General features: G+C 41.8%; 3 protein-coding genes across 4 annotated transcripts; 2 read left to right on the forward strand and 1 right to left on the reverse strand.

Moving 5' to 3' along the window:
* Nucleotides 1-681: 681 nt before the first annotated feature.
* On the reverse strand, nt 682-2,668 carry LOC115756785 (LOB domain-containing protein 4-like). Its single transcript, XM_030696698.2, has 3 exons — nt 2,088-2,668; nt 1,404-1,622; nt 682-918 (listed from the first exon to the last, which is right to left on the reverse strand). Exons 1-3 carry the CDS (start codon nt 2,666-2,668, stop codon nt 882-884), a joined length of 837 nt encoding a protein of 278 aa, XP_030552558.2. The 3' UTR covers nt 682-881.
* Nucleotides 2,669-6,824: 4,156 nt separating this feature from the next.
* LOC115756769 (beta-fructofuranosidase, insoluble isoenzyme CWINV6-like) lies at nt 6,825-9,731 on the forward strand. 2 transcript variants are annotated; one of them, XM_030696674.2, is made up of 7 exons: nt 6,825-7,122; nt 7,282-7,290; nt 7,474-8,090; nt 8,469-8,627; nt 8,741-8,979; nt 9,069-9,159; nt 9,235-9,731. In XM_030696674.2, the coding sequence occupies exons 1-7, from the start codon at nt 6,960-6,962 to the stop codon at nt 9,523-9,525; spliced, it is 1,569 nt and encodes a 522-aa protein (XP_030552534.1). In that variant the 5' UTR covers nt 6,825-6,959; the 3' UTR covers nt 9,526-9,731. The 2 variants fall into 2 exon arrangements, with proteins under 2 accessions (XP_030552534.1, XP_030552533.1); XM_030696673.2 differs by having other exon boundaries at nt 6,844-7,122; nt 7,474-8,327.
* A 37-nt stretch (nt 9,732-9,768) lies between these two features.
* LOC115756770 (beta-fructofuranosidase, cell wall isozyme-like) lies at nt 9,769-13,553 on the forward strand. The gene is made up of 7 exons (XM_030696676.2): nt 9,769-10,481; nt 10,644-10,652; nt 10,886-11,736; nt 12,077-12,235; nt 12,333-12,571; nt 12,655-12,745; nt 12,989-13,553. The coding sequence occupies exons 1-7, from the start codon at nt 10,262-10,264 to the stop codon at nt 13,199-13,201; spliced, it is 1,782 nt and encodes a 593-aa protein (XP_030552536.1). The 5' UTR covers nt 9,769-10,261; the 3' UTR covers nt 13,202-13,553.
* Nucleotides 13,554-15,394: the final 1,841 nt, after the last annotated feature.

Below are 15,394 nucleotides of genomic sequence, written 5' to 3' on the forward strand. Positions count from 1 at the left end.
TGAAAATGACTTAAAAGGAAAGAAAATATCCAGATGAAGCAATATATTTTAATACACGCCCAGAAAAAAATTTGTAAAGTATCAAGTGAATATGCGCATAGAGAAGAATGAAGGAAAGAATGGAGTGAATCCAGACGAAAGTGATTGATGAGGCATACGTGAATAATACTCAAATAATAAGGGAATATATCGTATGATTTTTTTTGCCATAAATTTCATGAATCATTATCTTTCAAATTTCAAGGAAAAATTATCCAATCAGTCGTAAACAAATTATACTGCCAATTCAGTTGCAAATCTTTCCATTTTTTTAATATAGTCGTAAACATTTGCACAAAATTTCATGCTAGCATTTTCCGGCCAATTTTCGCTTGAAAATGCTGGCATGAAATTTTGTGCAAATGTTTAGGACTCAATTGACAAAAATAAAAAGTTTAGGACTGAATTGACATAACTACAATAGGTTAATGGCTGATTAGACAATTTTCCCAAATTTGAAAACAATTCGGACAAAACAACTCATCATCTTTTTTGTTCCAAGGCTATTATTTCCATAAGACAGCTAGCTATCAACGTAATTCATCTATACGATGGTAAGATGCCATAACACTGTTGCCAACTTTATAACGGGGAACAACAAAATCTAAAAATAAAATAAAATTGAACGATGGTCCCAGAAATAATCTTTTCAAAAGTTTCTCCTAAGCTGTATTAATTTCTTGGAAATGAGACAAAACCAAAAATATAAGCAGCTAAGGAAAAAGAATGATACTTTCATGAGTGGAAATAATTACTTGCTTTGGTTTGAATCTTTCAGAGTGAACAAAATTTCTTCCCGAGAGAACAACTGGGAAGCAATTGAATCCTAATTACTCTTTAATTTATCGTCCATCGAGCTCGTCCCTTGCAACAATAGGCCTGTGCCACAAGATTTATAAACTTAAGCAAATCATCATCACCATCATCCATATATGGTAATCTTGAACATAAATCTTTAAAAAGGCCAAAGCTATGAAGGCATAATTAGGTCAATATATTCAAATCCAATGTTGACTATAAAAAAAAGAGACTATGAAGTGTACCAAATATCATGGAAAATACCAAAGTCTCCTTTAGTTTGGACTATTACATTGGTTAACTAACTAAAAAATTACCAATTTCAGACAATTTGGCAAATCACAACGTGCATTCTATTGGGCTACTTGGGTTCCATCGAGTAGATTAAATTCAAAACCCTAAATTCGTTTTTCGCATCGCGAAATATGTTGAGCTTCCTATTTCGATCCATGACATACTATTTGCAAATGTGATCTAACTCTACGACATATTATATTGCATCAAATTCATACACAAAGAAGGGAAATGGAAATGTTCGGAGCAAAACTGATCATTTCATTTCTTACCTACTTTGCCTGTTGATTTTGTCGAGCGATTTGAGTTTGAGGAAGTTCGATGGCTGATCTCTCGGGTAAACGCCGGCGAGAAGCCACGAGTTCGTGCATTCGACTGTCTTCAGAGACTTGTTACCGGGGGGACACAACTGTGACGCGATCGAACTCGGATCAAGCTCTAACTGATTGATGTACGTCGAGCTCGCGCCATCCATTACCGGGACCGTGCCGCTAAAATCATTGTATAACGGGTGAGGATGAACGTGCTAATGAAATAAAATCAGTGCTAATGAACATTCGATTTTCAGTTCATATGTCAACAAGAAAGGACAAAAGTTGTCACTGTTCAAGATAATGTATAACAGGAAATTAATTTTTATTTCGAACATTTTATACATTTTGAAAAATGGAAATACATTATTGTAAAGGAAAATTTCTATTGTTTCCAAAGGTTTAATTTGAATATCAAGTGCATATATCATATTCGAATATCGAACAAATATGGTAGATCCACTGCATTATTTACGAGTCTCTATAAATATATGCATGCCAAGTTGAGGACATGAGCTCGCGATCTTTATGCGAAAAACCCCCGTGACTTTAACTTCTAGTACTCAAGTTTACAAGGAAAAAAAAAAACCTTAAAAAAATCAAAACTGCAAAAGAAAAAAAAATGTTATTTGAATGTCTCAATACCTGCTTATTTGTTCGTCGAGAAAATTCAATGGCTGATCGCTTCGGCAAACATGACCGGGCAACGGGTTGGCGCCTGGCGGTTCATCGACTCGACATGATGAAGTCGACGCTCCGAGATCGTCCGCGATGAAATAATGGCGCAGTGAAACCTCTTGATCCTGACTCGATCTTTGCGGCAACCCCAGATTGCAATTCTCGACATTGCTACCGACACCGAGCTCCGAGCCGCGAAGCATAGCGAGCAGCTGCTGAGCACGCCGGAGCTCACACTCGACCAGCTGGACAGCGGCGGCCAGGTCGCGGATCACGCGGTAGCACCCGCCCACGCGGTCGAAGGCCCTCATGTTGGACTCGAAGATGATGGTCTCCATGGCGATCCTGCGAGGTTCGGGCGGGAGGTGCCTGGTCAGCTCGTTCATGTTCCTGAGGCCATAGAGGGCGCGGGCGTTGGCGAAGGTCTGTGGGAGGGCGGCGGGGAAGAACTCGGCCCACTGGCAATCAGGCCGGCACTTCCGGCGCTGGTGCCGGCACGCGGCGCAAGCCCGCAAGTCGGGCTTGGCGGCGGCGGCGGCGGCAGGCATTGGCCTGTTTTGCCGGCTCGTTTGCTTATAATTCTAGTAAGGGGGGAGTGATTTCCGGGGAGAGATGGAGAATATTTCTGCGTGTGAAGTGGGAGCAAGGCAGATGGCTCTTTGAAGAGAGAGAGAGAGATCTTTCATTTAAGGTAACTGAAAGGTGTTTGTGCGAAGTGGTGGATATGGAGAGAGAGAGAGAGAGAGAGAGAGAGAGAGAGAGAGGGGCAGTACGTGGGGGGTGTTTGTTGTTGATATTTGACTGGATTGTTCTTGCTTGGATCCCTTTCGTTTAAGCAAGAAAAGGGTTAACATTTTTCTTTCTTTCTTTCTTTCTTTTCCTTCTTTCGCTTCGATTATGTTCATCATTTCTCTCTGTTGAAGATTAGTAGGAGCAGGTTAATGTGGCACTTCATTTTTAAGATCGATATCTTGGGCGGCCGAAACCGACGAGGTATCAACTCGAACCGGCCGGTGCTTCTACCGGTTGAGCTTTTACCTAGTGAGGCCGCTTTAGCGAATCTGTAATCCTAAAGAAAAATCCCTAGTTCTGTATCCTAAGGGCTCGTTCATCAAAGCTGAAAAGTTTAGTGTTGAAAATATGAGCACCATCAAAATTTTAAGTGTTGCCAATAGAAATGAAAAGTTGTTTTACATTGAATATAATTACTTCCATACCAAACAAGAAATTGCGAACATCGGTTTTTAGCAATATGGTTGACAAGAGTTTGAATATTGTCAATTGTCTTTTCCAATTGATGAATTAAGTACCTCTCTCCTTGCTTATTTTTATTTTAAAGCCTTTTCACTCAATCGAATCTTTCAAGTCAATGTTAATTTAGTTATCAGCCTTGACAAATCTCTAACTCCGCATTTCTTAGTATATCTATGCTTATTTTGGCAAAAAACCTCTAAAAATAATTAATTTTGCATACACAGATTCTACTTTGAAATTTCCACTTATTATGTGTTTTAATATAATTGCTTAGAGCGAGTTTTGAAAGAGTTTAATTTAAAAATTTTCCTGATGTTGGCTACATTAATTGAAAATAATATTTACCGTTTAATGGGGTTAGTCTATTAAGGTGCAATATACTGATTCTTAATTAGTTTAACATGGGATGGCTAGCGTAGGTCAAGTTAAGCCCAATCCTTGATGAGAGGACCCGTGGCTGAAAACTCTTTAAATATGGCGCAAATCCCTCCTCTAACGCTCTAATGCACAAATCATCTCACATAAAGGAAGATCGCATCTGTTCGTGAGTTGCGCTCTCAATTGGCTAGTGTTCCGATGATGGGAATAGAGGGGAAGCATTTGAGTTCCAAATTATCGCCATACCACATCAATATCGATAGATTCTAAACTAGGTATGCGAATCTCCTTTCCTCTATGATAATGTGTTTCCAACTCTGATTATGGTGTTCTTGGGATGTGCCATTTTCGCAGTCTTACATTTGGTATCATAGAGGCCATAAGCTAGAATTGGAACATTCGGATTTGGGTTGTTTTTGCAACTTTTGACCAATGAAAACTATTTTGATCACATAGATGGACTCATCTCATCCATATAAGCATTTTGAGTGATCACACGACTACGGTGGACACGAGAGGGGCCTTTACGTGCCATGACGGCTATGACTTGTGACGGCCACGGTGAAACTTACTGTTTTTACATTTTGTTTGGTGAAAATTATTATTACCGGACGGCGGCTCATGCGCTTGCATGCACCATGCCGGTGGCTGCGTGTGCAGCTACACGCCCAGCAGCACGAAACATCACCTATGTTGATTGTTGGTAACTGTTATGCTAACGCCAACATGATGTCACCCTTGGCCTGGGTTGACCCGCCAACCCCGCCTAACCCGGTTTGACCATTAACAGGTCTATCTAGTCGGTGGTTGGATCGGTTGGACCATAATATGGCTAGATCGAACTAACCGGTCGGACCATTATATGGTCGAACCGGTCGAATCGGTCCGATCGGCCTTCGGGTCGGATGAGATGCCACATGTGTGTCTCATGTACCGAGCCTTTAGGCGGCACGTGAGGGGGCATGCAGGCTTTTTTTGGATCATGTTTGATGCTGGCATGTTCATATGGTCCCGCTCTATATTATGGTATATTCTTATTACATGCCCGATGCTTTTAAGGATGGATTGGCCTTCGGGCCGGATGAGATGTCACCTGTGCGTCTCACATGCTGAGCCTTTAAGCGACATGTGAGGGCACATTCGAGCTTTTTTTGGAGCGTAGGTGATGCTAGCATGCTCGTACAATCCTGCTCTACATTGCAGTACATTCATAGTACATGTCTGATGCTTTTAAGGATGAAAAATGCGTACATAGCCCTATATACATTTATTTTAAAGGGTATTTTTGTATTTTTTTCCTTGTATTTCTATATGGTTTCAAAAATACATGATGCTAGCTCACATGTTAATGACCACTTACATAATGTGTAGCGCTAATTCATTGATGAATACATCAATGAATTGTAATTGACATAGGATGTGATTTTAAACTTAATGACAAGTATATAATAGACGTGAGACATAAGGTTTATATCCCTGGTATGAGAGATTTTCATGGATTCACTTGGGTAGTGAATGCCAAAGTGGCATATGGGTTTGAGAAATATCGGTCTGATATTGTGGTGGAATGTCTCTTGTTATGATGCGTGATCATACTAATGAAAACTAACATGGGGTAAATTTATCATAAATGTACCGGTTTTGGATAAATTTATAACAGATATATCGGTTTGGGGTTTTGGTGGTCAAAAAAATAATGTGGTAAATTAATCACAAGTGTGCCGGTTTATGATTTTATGTCGTCAAAAAAATAATTTGAGATAAACTTATCACAAGTGTACCGGTTTAGAGTTTTTCGTGGTAGTTATCCAAAAAGCGAAAGCCATACAAGGATTTGTGCCTTTGATACTGATTATATTCTTGAGAATGAACTACTCGGAAGGAAAATGCTTTCCTGCAATATTGTCAATATAATCTCAATCATAAATTCGCACACTACCATCGCGTGTTTTGCATAAAGCACTCATTGATTGGGAGATTATGTAGTAAAAAATAATCGACAATTTTGTCAGACTGTCAAGCTAGCTATACACACTGCTGCGAGCAAAGCCGTGACAAAATGTTCCGGAGGTTCTCAGACATCAAGAGACAAGCACAAACTTAAACTTGATGTCCCGTCACCAATCTCACGCAGGAATGGTTGAGAGACTTGGAATAGTCAATTTGAGAAGGAAGAAAAACTTCGTGCACATCAAACCGTAATGCCTCGCCCTTAATTTCTTTTCGTGTTAGGATTGCAAAGGAGCAACGCCATCATCGGGGAAGGCACCTGATCCGACCGCACATCGATCTGCTGCGTCACTAACTATCTGCAGCCGCTTTTCATCTTCTGGACACTTCACTTGGGCAACTAGATTTGCCATCTAGTCTCCCCTTAGCGTCTCGTGTTCAAGCAACGCATTAGCGAGCACTTGTAGCTCTTCGCCGTGAGTTGTCGGGACATTCTTTGCATCGTCCTAAGCCCTTTCCAGGAGCCGCTTCACTTCCTTTCTGCTGAGGAGCCAGGTCTTGGTACTCATGCCGAGCTTTGTAACCATCAACCTAGCGAGATAAGTAGCCCGCCAAGATCCATGCTAGCCCCAGAAGTCACCTTGTCTTCTCCAGAAATGAGCTCTCCGGCGACCCGCTCGCCCATGCAAAAAGTGGAGCTTCATGAACATCTCCTTCCGGGAAAAGCTAGACTCGCCCTCTTCCGGCAGTGTCGCGACCATGCCGAGAGCGTTGTCTCGGGGGACTATGGTCGCCTCCGGATCTGATTACACACACCTCCCCTCCCCCCACTCCCGGGGATGGCCTTCCTCACATGGCATTCGACTTGTTTATAGAAAAGACAAACTAGCACATCTGTTCCAGGTCTGTTGATTCCCCAGCTTTTACAGAACAAATTAGGTTTTTAAACCCTCCCAAACACGAGCGTGATATTTAGCTGTCTATAAAGCAGTTTAGGCCAATGGTGCCAAAGTGCTGACCTTGGAAGGACGTGGACTGATGTTCATTAAGGGACGTCCAAGGTTTAAAAGATTCTTTTGATTGCACGCATGACCATCTCTCCTGTCTCCATGCCTAAGAGAAGACAAATTCTCAGACGTTTGTATCATTAAACTAATGAACAAGAAAGCAAAAAGAAAAAGATCAAATGATTAACTTTTTTTCCAGCATAAAAATGATTCGAAGGAGGACTCTGCTCTTGCCCTGCTTTTGAGAAAAATGGCCACACTTTTTCTGGCCATTGCATGCTTATGCTGTGCTCTGTTGAGCTGTGGAATCGGAGCTGAACTCGAAGGATCACAGAGCAGATCCATCGCAGCTGCGAGAGAACAACCTTACAGAACCTCCTATCACTTCCAGTCTCCTCGGAACTGGTTAAATGGTACGAAGTTCTTTAATATCGCCTCTAATCTGTTCATTTCTTTCTTCGATGTTTAATCGAACCATTTTTCACTCTTATTCTTTTGTACTGATGCTATTACGAGACACGTTCCGAATCTGATCGCGGAGAGCATACACGGGGGCTTTGTTTTTCCTGCAGATCCTAATGGTAAGTTTTGCAGATTTTGAGCAATATCATTGTTTTGTTACTTCTTTTAGGGCCTACTGATCATTGGAGCTTACTGCTACTAGAAACAAATTACGAAAGAATAGAATGAATTCGTGGCAAAATAGAGTTTGTGGAGTTCTTGAATTGTTCAAACAACTCCCTAACATTGATTGATCCAATCAGGTCTTATGTATTACAAAGGGGTTTACCACTTGTTCTACCAGTACAATCCTCACAGCGCCCTCTTCAGCAACGGTATAGTATGGGCGCATTCAGTTTCGTATGATCTAGTCAACTGGGTTCACCTTAATCACGCCCTCGAGCCAAGCGAACCATTCGACGTCAAAAGTTGCTGGTCAGGTTCTGCTACTATCCTTCCAGGGAGCAGACCAGTCATTTTGTATACTGGCATAGACGCAAATTATCGTCAAGTGCAGAACTTGGCGATTCCAAAGAATGAGTCTGATCCCTTCCTACAAGAATGGGTCAAGTTCTCACAGAATCCGATTATTGTTCCTCCCATAGGAATCGAACCGGACAATTTTCGAGACCCAACAACTGCCTGGTGGGGTCCAGATGGTAAATGGAGGATTATAGTTGGAAGCTGGAGGGACAACATAGGAATGGCGATTCTTTATCAAAGTGATGACTTCTTTCACTGGTCTAAATCCGAGCATCCTCTTTTCACATTGAGCAATACCAGCATGTGGGAGTGCCCAGACTTTTTCCCGGTATCCACAGATAGCACAAATGGCATGGACACATCAACCCTGAACCCAAGCACTAAGCACGTGATGAAGGCAAGCTTCAATAGTCACGATTATTATGTGCTAGGCACTTATAATCTTGAGCTGGAAAGGTTTTCACCAGATGATGACCTCAAGGGAGCTAGTCCGGACTTAAGATTGGACTACGGGAAGTACTACGCTTCCAAATCGTTCTTTGACAGTGCAAAGAACCGGAGAATACTGTTCGGATGGGTCAACGAGTCGGATAGTACAGAGGATGACATAGCAAAGGGTTGGTCTGGACTTCAGGTGAGTTGAGCTTCAATTGCTAATACAAATCAATAAATCGATATTCATGTGCAGCATGCAAATAGACGTGTTTGAAAATTTATTTGGGAGACCCATGGGTAGAAAAGTCCGCTTACGAACCGAATTTAATTTGTTTTGCAGGCATTTCCAAGAGAAATTTGGCTAGACAGAAGTGGAAAGCAACTGATACAGTGGCCTGTTGAGGAAATCAAAACTTTGCGCGACAAAAATATTGGTGTTAAGTCTCTGGGACTCGACGGTGGTTCAACTTATGAAGTTTCAAATATCACTGCTTCACAGGTTGCGCGAATAGACCTGTTGCATCTTCTAGTCATCTCAACTTGTTTGTTTCATATATATGATGCCATTGCTCTAAATTTACTTCTCTCTGGTTTTCCAATGTAAATCAAAAGGTGGACGTCGAAGTTGCCTTTGAATTGCCCAAACTGGAAGAGGCCGAGCTCATGGATCCAAACTGGGTCGACCCCCAAATTCTGTGCAGCGAAAAGAATGCATCGGTTGGGGGCATGTATGGACCGTTTGGTTTGTTAGCTTTGGCGACGAAGGATTTAAGAGAACAAACGGCGATATTCTTTAGAGTATTCAGAGGCCATAACAGATACATTGTCCTGATGTGTAGTGATCAAAGCAGGTAAAATGTGGGATAGCTTTTTACAAACTCTTGCCTTGGTCTCCTGTTCATTGTCCTCCGAATTCGTCGTAAAAGATTGGCTATGACAGGTCTTCATTGAGGAACGAGATTGATAAGACCATATATGGAGCTTTCCTCGACATAGATCCTCAAGTCGAGAAGATTTCCTTAAGAACCTTGGTACGTTTGTCTGCGATTTTATGGCCTCTGGCCGCTGCCTCATGGTCTGATGATTGCTTCTGAACAATGTTGCAGATAGATCACTCTATTATTGAGAGCTTTGGTGGGGAAGGGAAAGTATGCATCACTAGTAGGGTGTATCCAGTGCTGGCTATCGACGAAGCAGCTCGCGTGTATACTTTCAACTATGGAACTCTTAGTGTACGAATTGAGAGACTGGATGCGTGGAGTATGAGGAAAGCCCGTATTGGTCCCGGAGAATCATTGGTGTCCCAGTGCGAGAACCTCTCATTTCGCGGATCTGAGGAGTGTCCATCCTGTGCAGCATCACCCTCACATTGTGAGGAATCCGCTTCCGCGATCTGAAATGCTCAAAGCAAGACTGATTCTAGCGTTCTCATCCATGTTTTCCCTCCACACCGTATAGCATGCCATGGGACATATCCGCAGAATCGCTGCATTACTTCCCGACCGTGTAGAAATCTGAATCAATAAAAAGTAGTACCAGTCAGAGTCCTTTGTAATCCTGATTCAATATGAATGGTATACTTCTGCAAAATGGGCCTTCTCTGCCTCTTTCTTATTTTTTCCTGGGAAAAGAACCTTACGAGTTGAATGGCTGATACCCCACATGAGCTCCAGGAGAAGCAGTATAATACTTTCTCTGAATGACTGCCGGCCCTAGAGCGGCTAAATGGGTCACGATGCATCACAAAGCTCGTTATGATGCCTAATATAAGAGCTTAAAACATACTTAGCAAAACCACAGACAAGATGTTCTTGGCAATCCCTTAAACTTGGACTTTGTCAGGTAGAGTCTGGCTTCAGTAATCTATCCATACGCTGTTTTTTAATGGCTTGACCAGTTGGTAGTCTTTGGCTTGTCTCCAGAAAATACAAGCTGATCTCCATGTGCATTATTCCCAAGTTGGTATTTGAAGTCTCACACTTCCCTAAGTACTAGAAAATTGTCCTGGTAATATTCAAAGAATAAAGAAATGCAAGTTGCAGAACTGGTACGAGAAATGTACTAGTTGTTTATGCAAGTTGTTGTCAGATCTATTGCTCCGGACACCCTTTGATGTAAACAGAAAATGCTTGAATGGGAACTGAGAGGAACTTGCTAACCTGGAGATTATATGCAGTTGTTCTGAAAATGAAATTACTCCTGACATATGTCCTAGGATTATTCTTTACAGGAGTTGGGTATGGAGCTGAAGTTGGAGACTTTGATCATGTTCAAAGAAATCTTCAATCCGATGCTACAGATCAGCCTTACAGAACTGGATACCACTTCCAACCTCGGAGAAACTGGATGAACGGTGCTTCAATAGATACCCTTCTCTTGGTACTTCTTTGTCTGTTTTAAAGCCAATGAGTTTACATTAGTCTGATCATTGTTGATTCTTGATTTGACTCTGTCCCTGGATTTGTGTCATCCGGTGCAACTCCATATTTCGCTGAACAATGACACGACAACGCAGATCCAAATGGTGAGTTTGTCTAATCTTTCAGCATCTCATTGGTGTTAAAAGCGGCATTGAATGAGTTAAGAAAGACAAGATGCAGGCTTTTACAAATAAGTCATTGTTTCGTAAAGCTTAATGTTTCCAAAGTCAGCTTTTACATGAAAATCATGTCTTTCGACTTGAAAGATTGACATTGAATGGATAAAGATAGAAATTAACTGCAGCGTTGGCTTTATGAAATTTCTTGCATATGACAGGACCAATGTATTATAATGGAGTCTACCATCTGTTCTATCAGTATAATCCATATGGTGCTGTGTGGGGTAACATAGTGTGGGCTCATTCAGTATCTTACGATCTCATCAACTGGGTGAACCTGGAGGATGCAATTTATCCGACAGGGCCTTTCGATGTTAATGGATGCTGGTCTGGTTCGGTGACCCTTCTTCCTGGGGACAAACCTGCCATTTTTTACGCAGGGATCGACCTGAAGAACCGTCAGGTCCAAAATATTGCATTGCCCAAAAACACATCTGATCCATTGCTCCGCGAGTGGGTCAAATCGCCTCATAACCCGTTAATCACTCCGCCAAATGAAACTGATCCTAATTTCTTCAGAGACCCAACAACTGCCTGGCAAGGCGAGGACATGGCGTGGCGCCTTCTAGTTGGAAGCCAGATTAAAGGTCAAGGGACCGCGATTCTTTACAAAAGCATAGACTTTATCAGATGGAGGATGATCGGGAGCCTGTTTAATTCAATGGCCGAGACTGACATGTGGGAATGCCCGGATTTTTATCCAGTTAGTACTAGAAGCAGGAATTCGCTCGAAACCTCGGACCAAGGGGAGTTGACAAAGCATGTGCTCAAGGCAAGTTTCAACCATCACGACTATTACGTACTTGGGAACTACAAAACGAAAACAGACAGATTCTCTGTTGAGAATGACTTCACCCTTTCAAGTTCGGGGTTGCGGTATGACTATGGGAAATACTATGCTTCGAAGACGTTCTATGACAGCGCAAAAAAGAGGCGCATTCTGTGGGGCTGGATAAACGAGTCTGATAGCAAGGCATTTGACAATAAGAAGGGATGGTCAGGACTTCAGGTACTTCTGACCTTCAGTTGTTTTTAAATGAACATTGCCTCAGGATCTGTTTAAGACATGTTCCTTGTAGGCATAATCAGTGATTAATTGGTTGGAAAAAGGCAGTTTTTCTGCTTCACCTTAAGCCGATAGGACGGTACAGTTGTTGTACTTGTCATAAGTAGTTCAGTTTAGTGGTCTTGTCGTGGATAGATTGATTTTGTGGACAGACTGTTGAGTTCTGATCTATATTTTGTATTGCAGACCAGGTTAACTGCAACATTCTGTCTAGTGACAATATAGTTGAAACTAGGTCTTCATTTCCGAAAGCTTATCGAATCACCTTCCTTCTGTTTCCTAGTCGATTCCTCGGAGTGTTCTTCTTACTGAAACGGGAAAGCAATTAGTGCAATGGCCTATTAAAGAAATGGAGAAACTCCGTGCTAAGGAGGTGACTACTCTGAGTAAGGATCTCAAAGGGGGATCGGTAGTCGAAGTTTCAGGCATTACAGCTGCGCAGGTAATTAGTTCAATACATTGACAAAACATGTAATTAATTGCAATTGTTCATAGTAATCACAATTTTTAAACTTTCCGCTTATCTTGTGAGATTAAAGGCGGATGTCAAAGTTTCGTTCAAGATCACCGATATAGCCAAGGCTGAGACCATAGATCACAATTCAGTCGATCCGCAACTGCTCTGCTCTAGCAAAACGGCTTCTGTCAGGGGCAAACTCGGCCCCTTTGGTCTGTTGGCTCTAGCTTCTGAGGACCTGAAAGAACAAACGGCAATCTACTTTCATGTTCTGAAGAAGCATGGAAAATTCGTTGTCCTGATGTGCAGCGACCAGAGCAGGTAGGTTTATCGATGAGGTTCGGTTCTCTGGGTACATTTGCATATATTCTCTGATCTAATCCTGAGGTTGGCATTGCAAGCAGGTCGTCGTTAACGGGAGGCCTTGATAAGACCAATTATGGAGGTTTCGTCGACATGGACCCTCGTCACGAGAAAATATCTCTCAGAAGCTCGGTACTTCTAGTTTCCATTCATTTAATTTGCCTCGATCTTGCTGCTTTTACGCGCTTAATGGGTCAAAGAAGAATCGTTCTCAACCACAATTGATGGTCCTATGCCAATCAAATCTTATATGCCTTAGCACAATGAAAAAAGTAGCATTAAATCAATGTGATATTCTTTGGCATTTCCATTCATCTGTCTTTCTGTGACCCTCTCCTAGTCCAATCACTCATTTCTTGAATTATCGACGCACAGATTGATCACTCGATCGTCGAGAGCTTCGGCGGCGAAGGGAAGACTTGCATCACTGCCAGGGTCTATCCGAGCTTGGCCGTCGGCAATAGAGCTCGCCTATATGTGTTCAACAATGGAACAGTTGGTGTCAAGATCTCAAGGCTCAGTGCCTGGAGCATGAGAAACGCCCAGATTGCTCCAATCAGCAAAAGAAGAAAGCCAAAAACCAATTAACTGAAAATCAGTGCTCCCCTCCACTGCAGCATAATTGAAAGGAGGACAAGAACCAAAGTATATGCTTTGCTTGCTTCTCATGTGACCGTTTGAGATCTCACTTCACTGCTCGTTGCAGACCCCACATACACATACTGTTCCATTAGACGTTGAGAGCACATTGATTCCTTTTTTGTTTGAATCTGTCTCTCCAAAACAAAGTGATCTAAGCTGACATATGACACAGTGATTTTGGCTGATTGAAGCCAAGCTTTTTCAAGATGTTGTGGAATCTAGCCAGGGGAGGTGTTAACTGATGCATTAGAATTTGAGAGCTCAGACAAAATGGGCCTCAACCAAATTCCCTTGGTCCATTATCAGAAGGGAAAATCGTGGGCACAAGGTGAAAACAATAATAGAAACAAAGATCAATAAATAAACTGGGTCCCCAGAAAAGAAGCCAAAGCAACCATGACCTCACTTCCCTTGACAGGTGGGAGGGGGGGTAAAAACACAACTGTTTTCAAGTGCTAAAGTACTTAAAGAGGCTTTTGGAACCGTTTCTCGGGCTAAGTGGAAGGCCAAGCCCCACCATTAACAAACTTTGGGTGGGGTTGGGGACATCACCTTTTCCCCTCCCTTTGAAAAGAATAAGAAAGGACAAGAACAACCCCAATTCAAAATTGTTTTATACTTTCCTCTCCCATGGTCGATGAGTGTGTCTGGGTGCTCTCTACTGTTAGACACAGAGAGAGAGAGAGAGACAGTGAGAGAATCGTCACTAGATTCTTGCAAGTTCAGGTTTTGAAGATTCCAAACTCTTTTAAGTGTCCAAGAGGGTGGTGCTGGATCACAGCCAATGCATGGCTTCCACGTGTGCGCCGGCGGCAAGTTGGAGTCAAAAGTTGCACTGAGGGATTCTTTTATTTGCTGGGGGTGTCTGTAATGGTTGCTTCTTTTGCTGGTGTCTCTGCGGAGGTTGCTGTCATAGTGTCTTTTCCCAAACCAAAGGGAGTTTTTGGGGCCCCAATTGATGTGGAGGGAGGTTAAGCCGGAGCCTAATTTGACATGTCTCACATCTCCTCCTTTTTCCCTAAAAAGGTAAAACAAAAAACAAGAACATCCTTAAAGAAAGAATTAGGGTATCACTATTCAATTACATTAAAAAAAAAGAAAAACTATGTTAGAGGTTTGTACATAGTTTTACCAGAGGAATAGATCTGCACAACATAAACACTTCTACTTTCCAAAAGTTATCGCATCTTTATTCGACCTTTTGATAAGCTTCTAAAGTTAGGATTTGGCATAGGTGAAGTAATTGAACGTTGATTTTTTGAGATTTTTTTTCTGTTTTTTATGCGATCGTTGCCGTCCCATGTGCTAAAGCATTGAGGAATTATTTACACAAAGTAATATCTGTTATCGTTTTCTCGTTACAAATTTGGGAAGCCGTTGTTATATCTTTCTTTATTGGACTTCTTTTTTTTTCCCTTTTCGTTTTGGGCGACTCGTGGCTATGTCGTGGTAGATGCAGAACATAAATATGATATAGAAAATTTATCCTTGCTTTTGCGAATAAATTCACAAGAATTGATTTAATTCCTCACATATCGAACACTGTTGGGGTGCAGTACCACTACACGCTCAAAGTACTAACATAGAACACTACAGTTGTGCCAAAAATTTATTTTATTCGCATTTTCTTTTGTCATGCTATTTTAATTTCCTTGAAAGGGGGAAAAAAAAAAGGAGAAAAGAATTGTGGTCCGTGACGTCGCACTTCAGAATATTGTCAGGTGGTTTGGTGACAAAAGTGGGTTAAACTTGTTCTAGGTTTAGGTAGTTTTCCTTTTGTCATGTTCTCGTGAGTATTCAGCGTCCATATTTTTTTTATTTCTTAAAAAGAAAAGGGGCAAAGCTCGATTGTTACAATTAAAATTTGCCTAACAAAGCTTAAATCAGGCTAATCTCCTGTCATTGGGAGAATTAAACCTATTTGTGGCCTGTCTAATGCCGGAGTGGCATTTACATCGCAGGATTGAGTAATCCAGTTTGCCGACCAATCCGCACGTGAATTTCCCTCTTTGAAAGTATGAAGATTTCTGACCTGTTGGAAGTACTTCAACAATTTCCAAATTCAAAAGATGGGGATATCGCAAAAGGACGGCGAGAGATAGCTAGTTCGAAATTGTACAATTGATGCTTGCGAGTCCA

This window comes from Rhodamnia argentea, chromosome 4 (assembly GCF_020921035.1).
Source record: "Rhodamnia argentea isolate NSW1041297 chromosome 4, ASM2092103v1, whole genome shotgun sequence".
Taxonomy (NCBI): domain Eukaryota; kingdom Viridiplantae; phylum Streptophyta; class Magnoliopsida; order Myrtales; family Myrtaceae; genus Rhodamnia; species Rhodamnia argentea.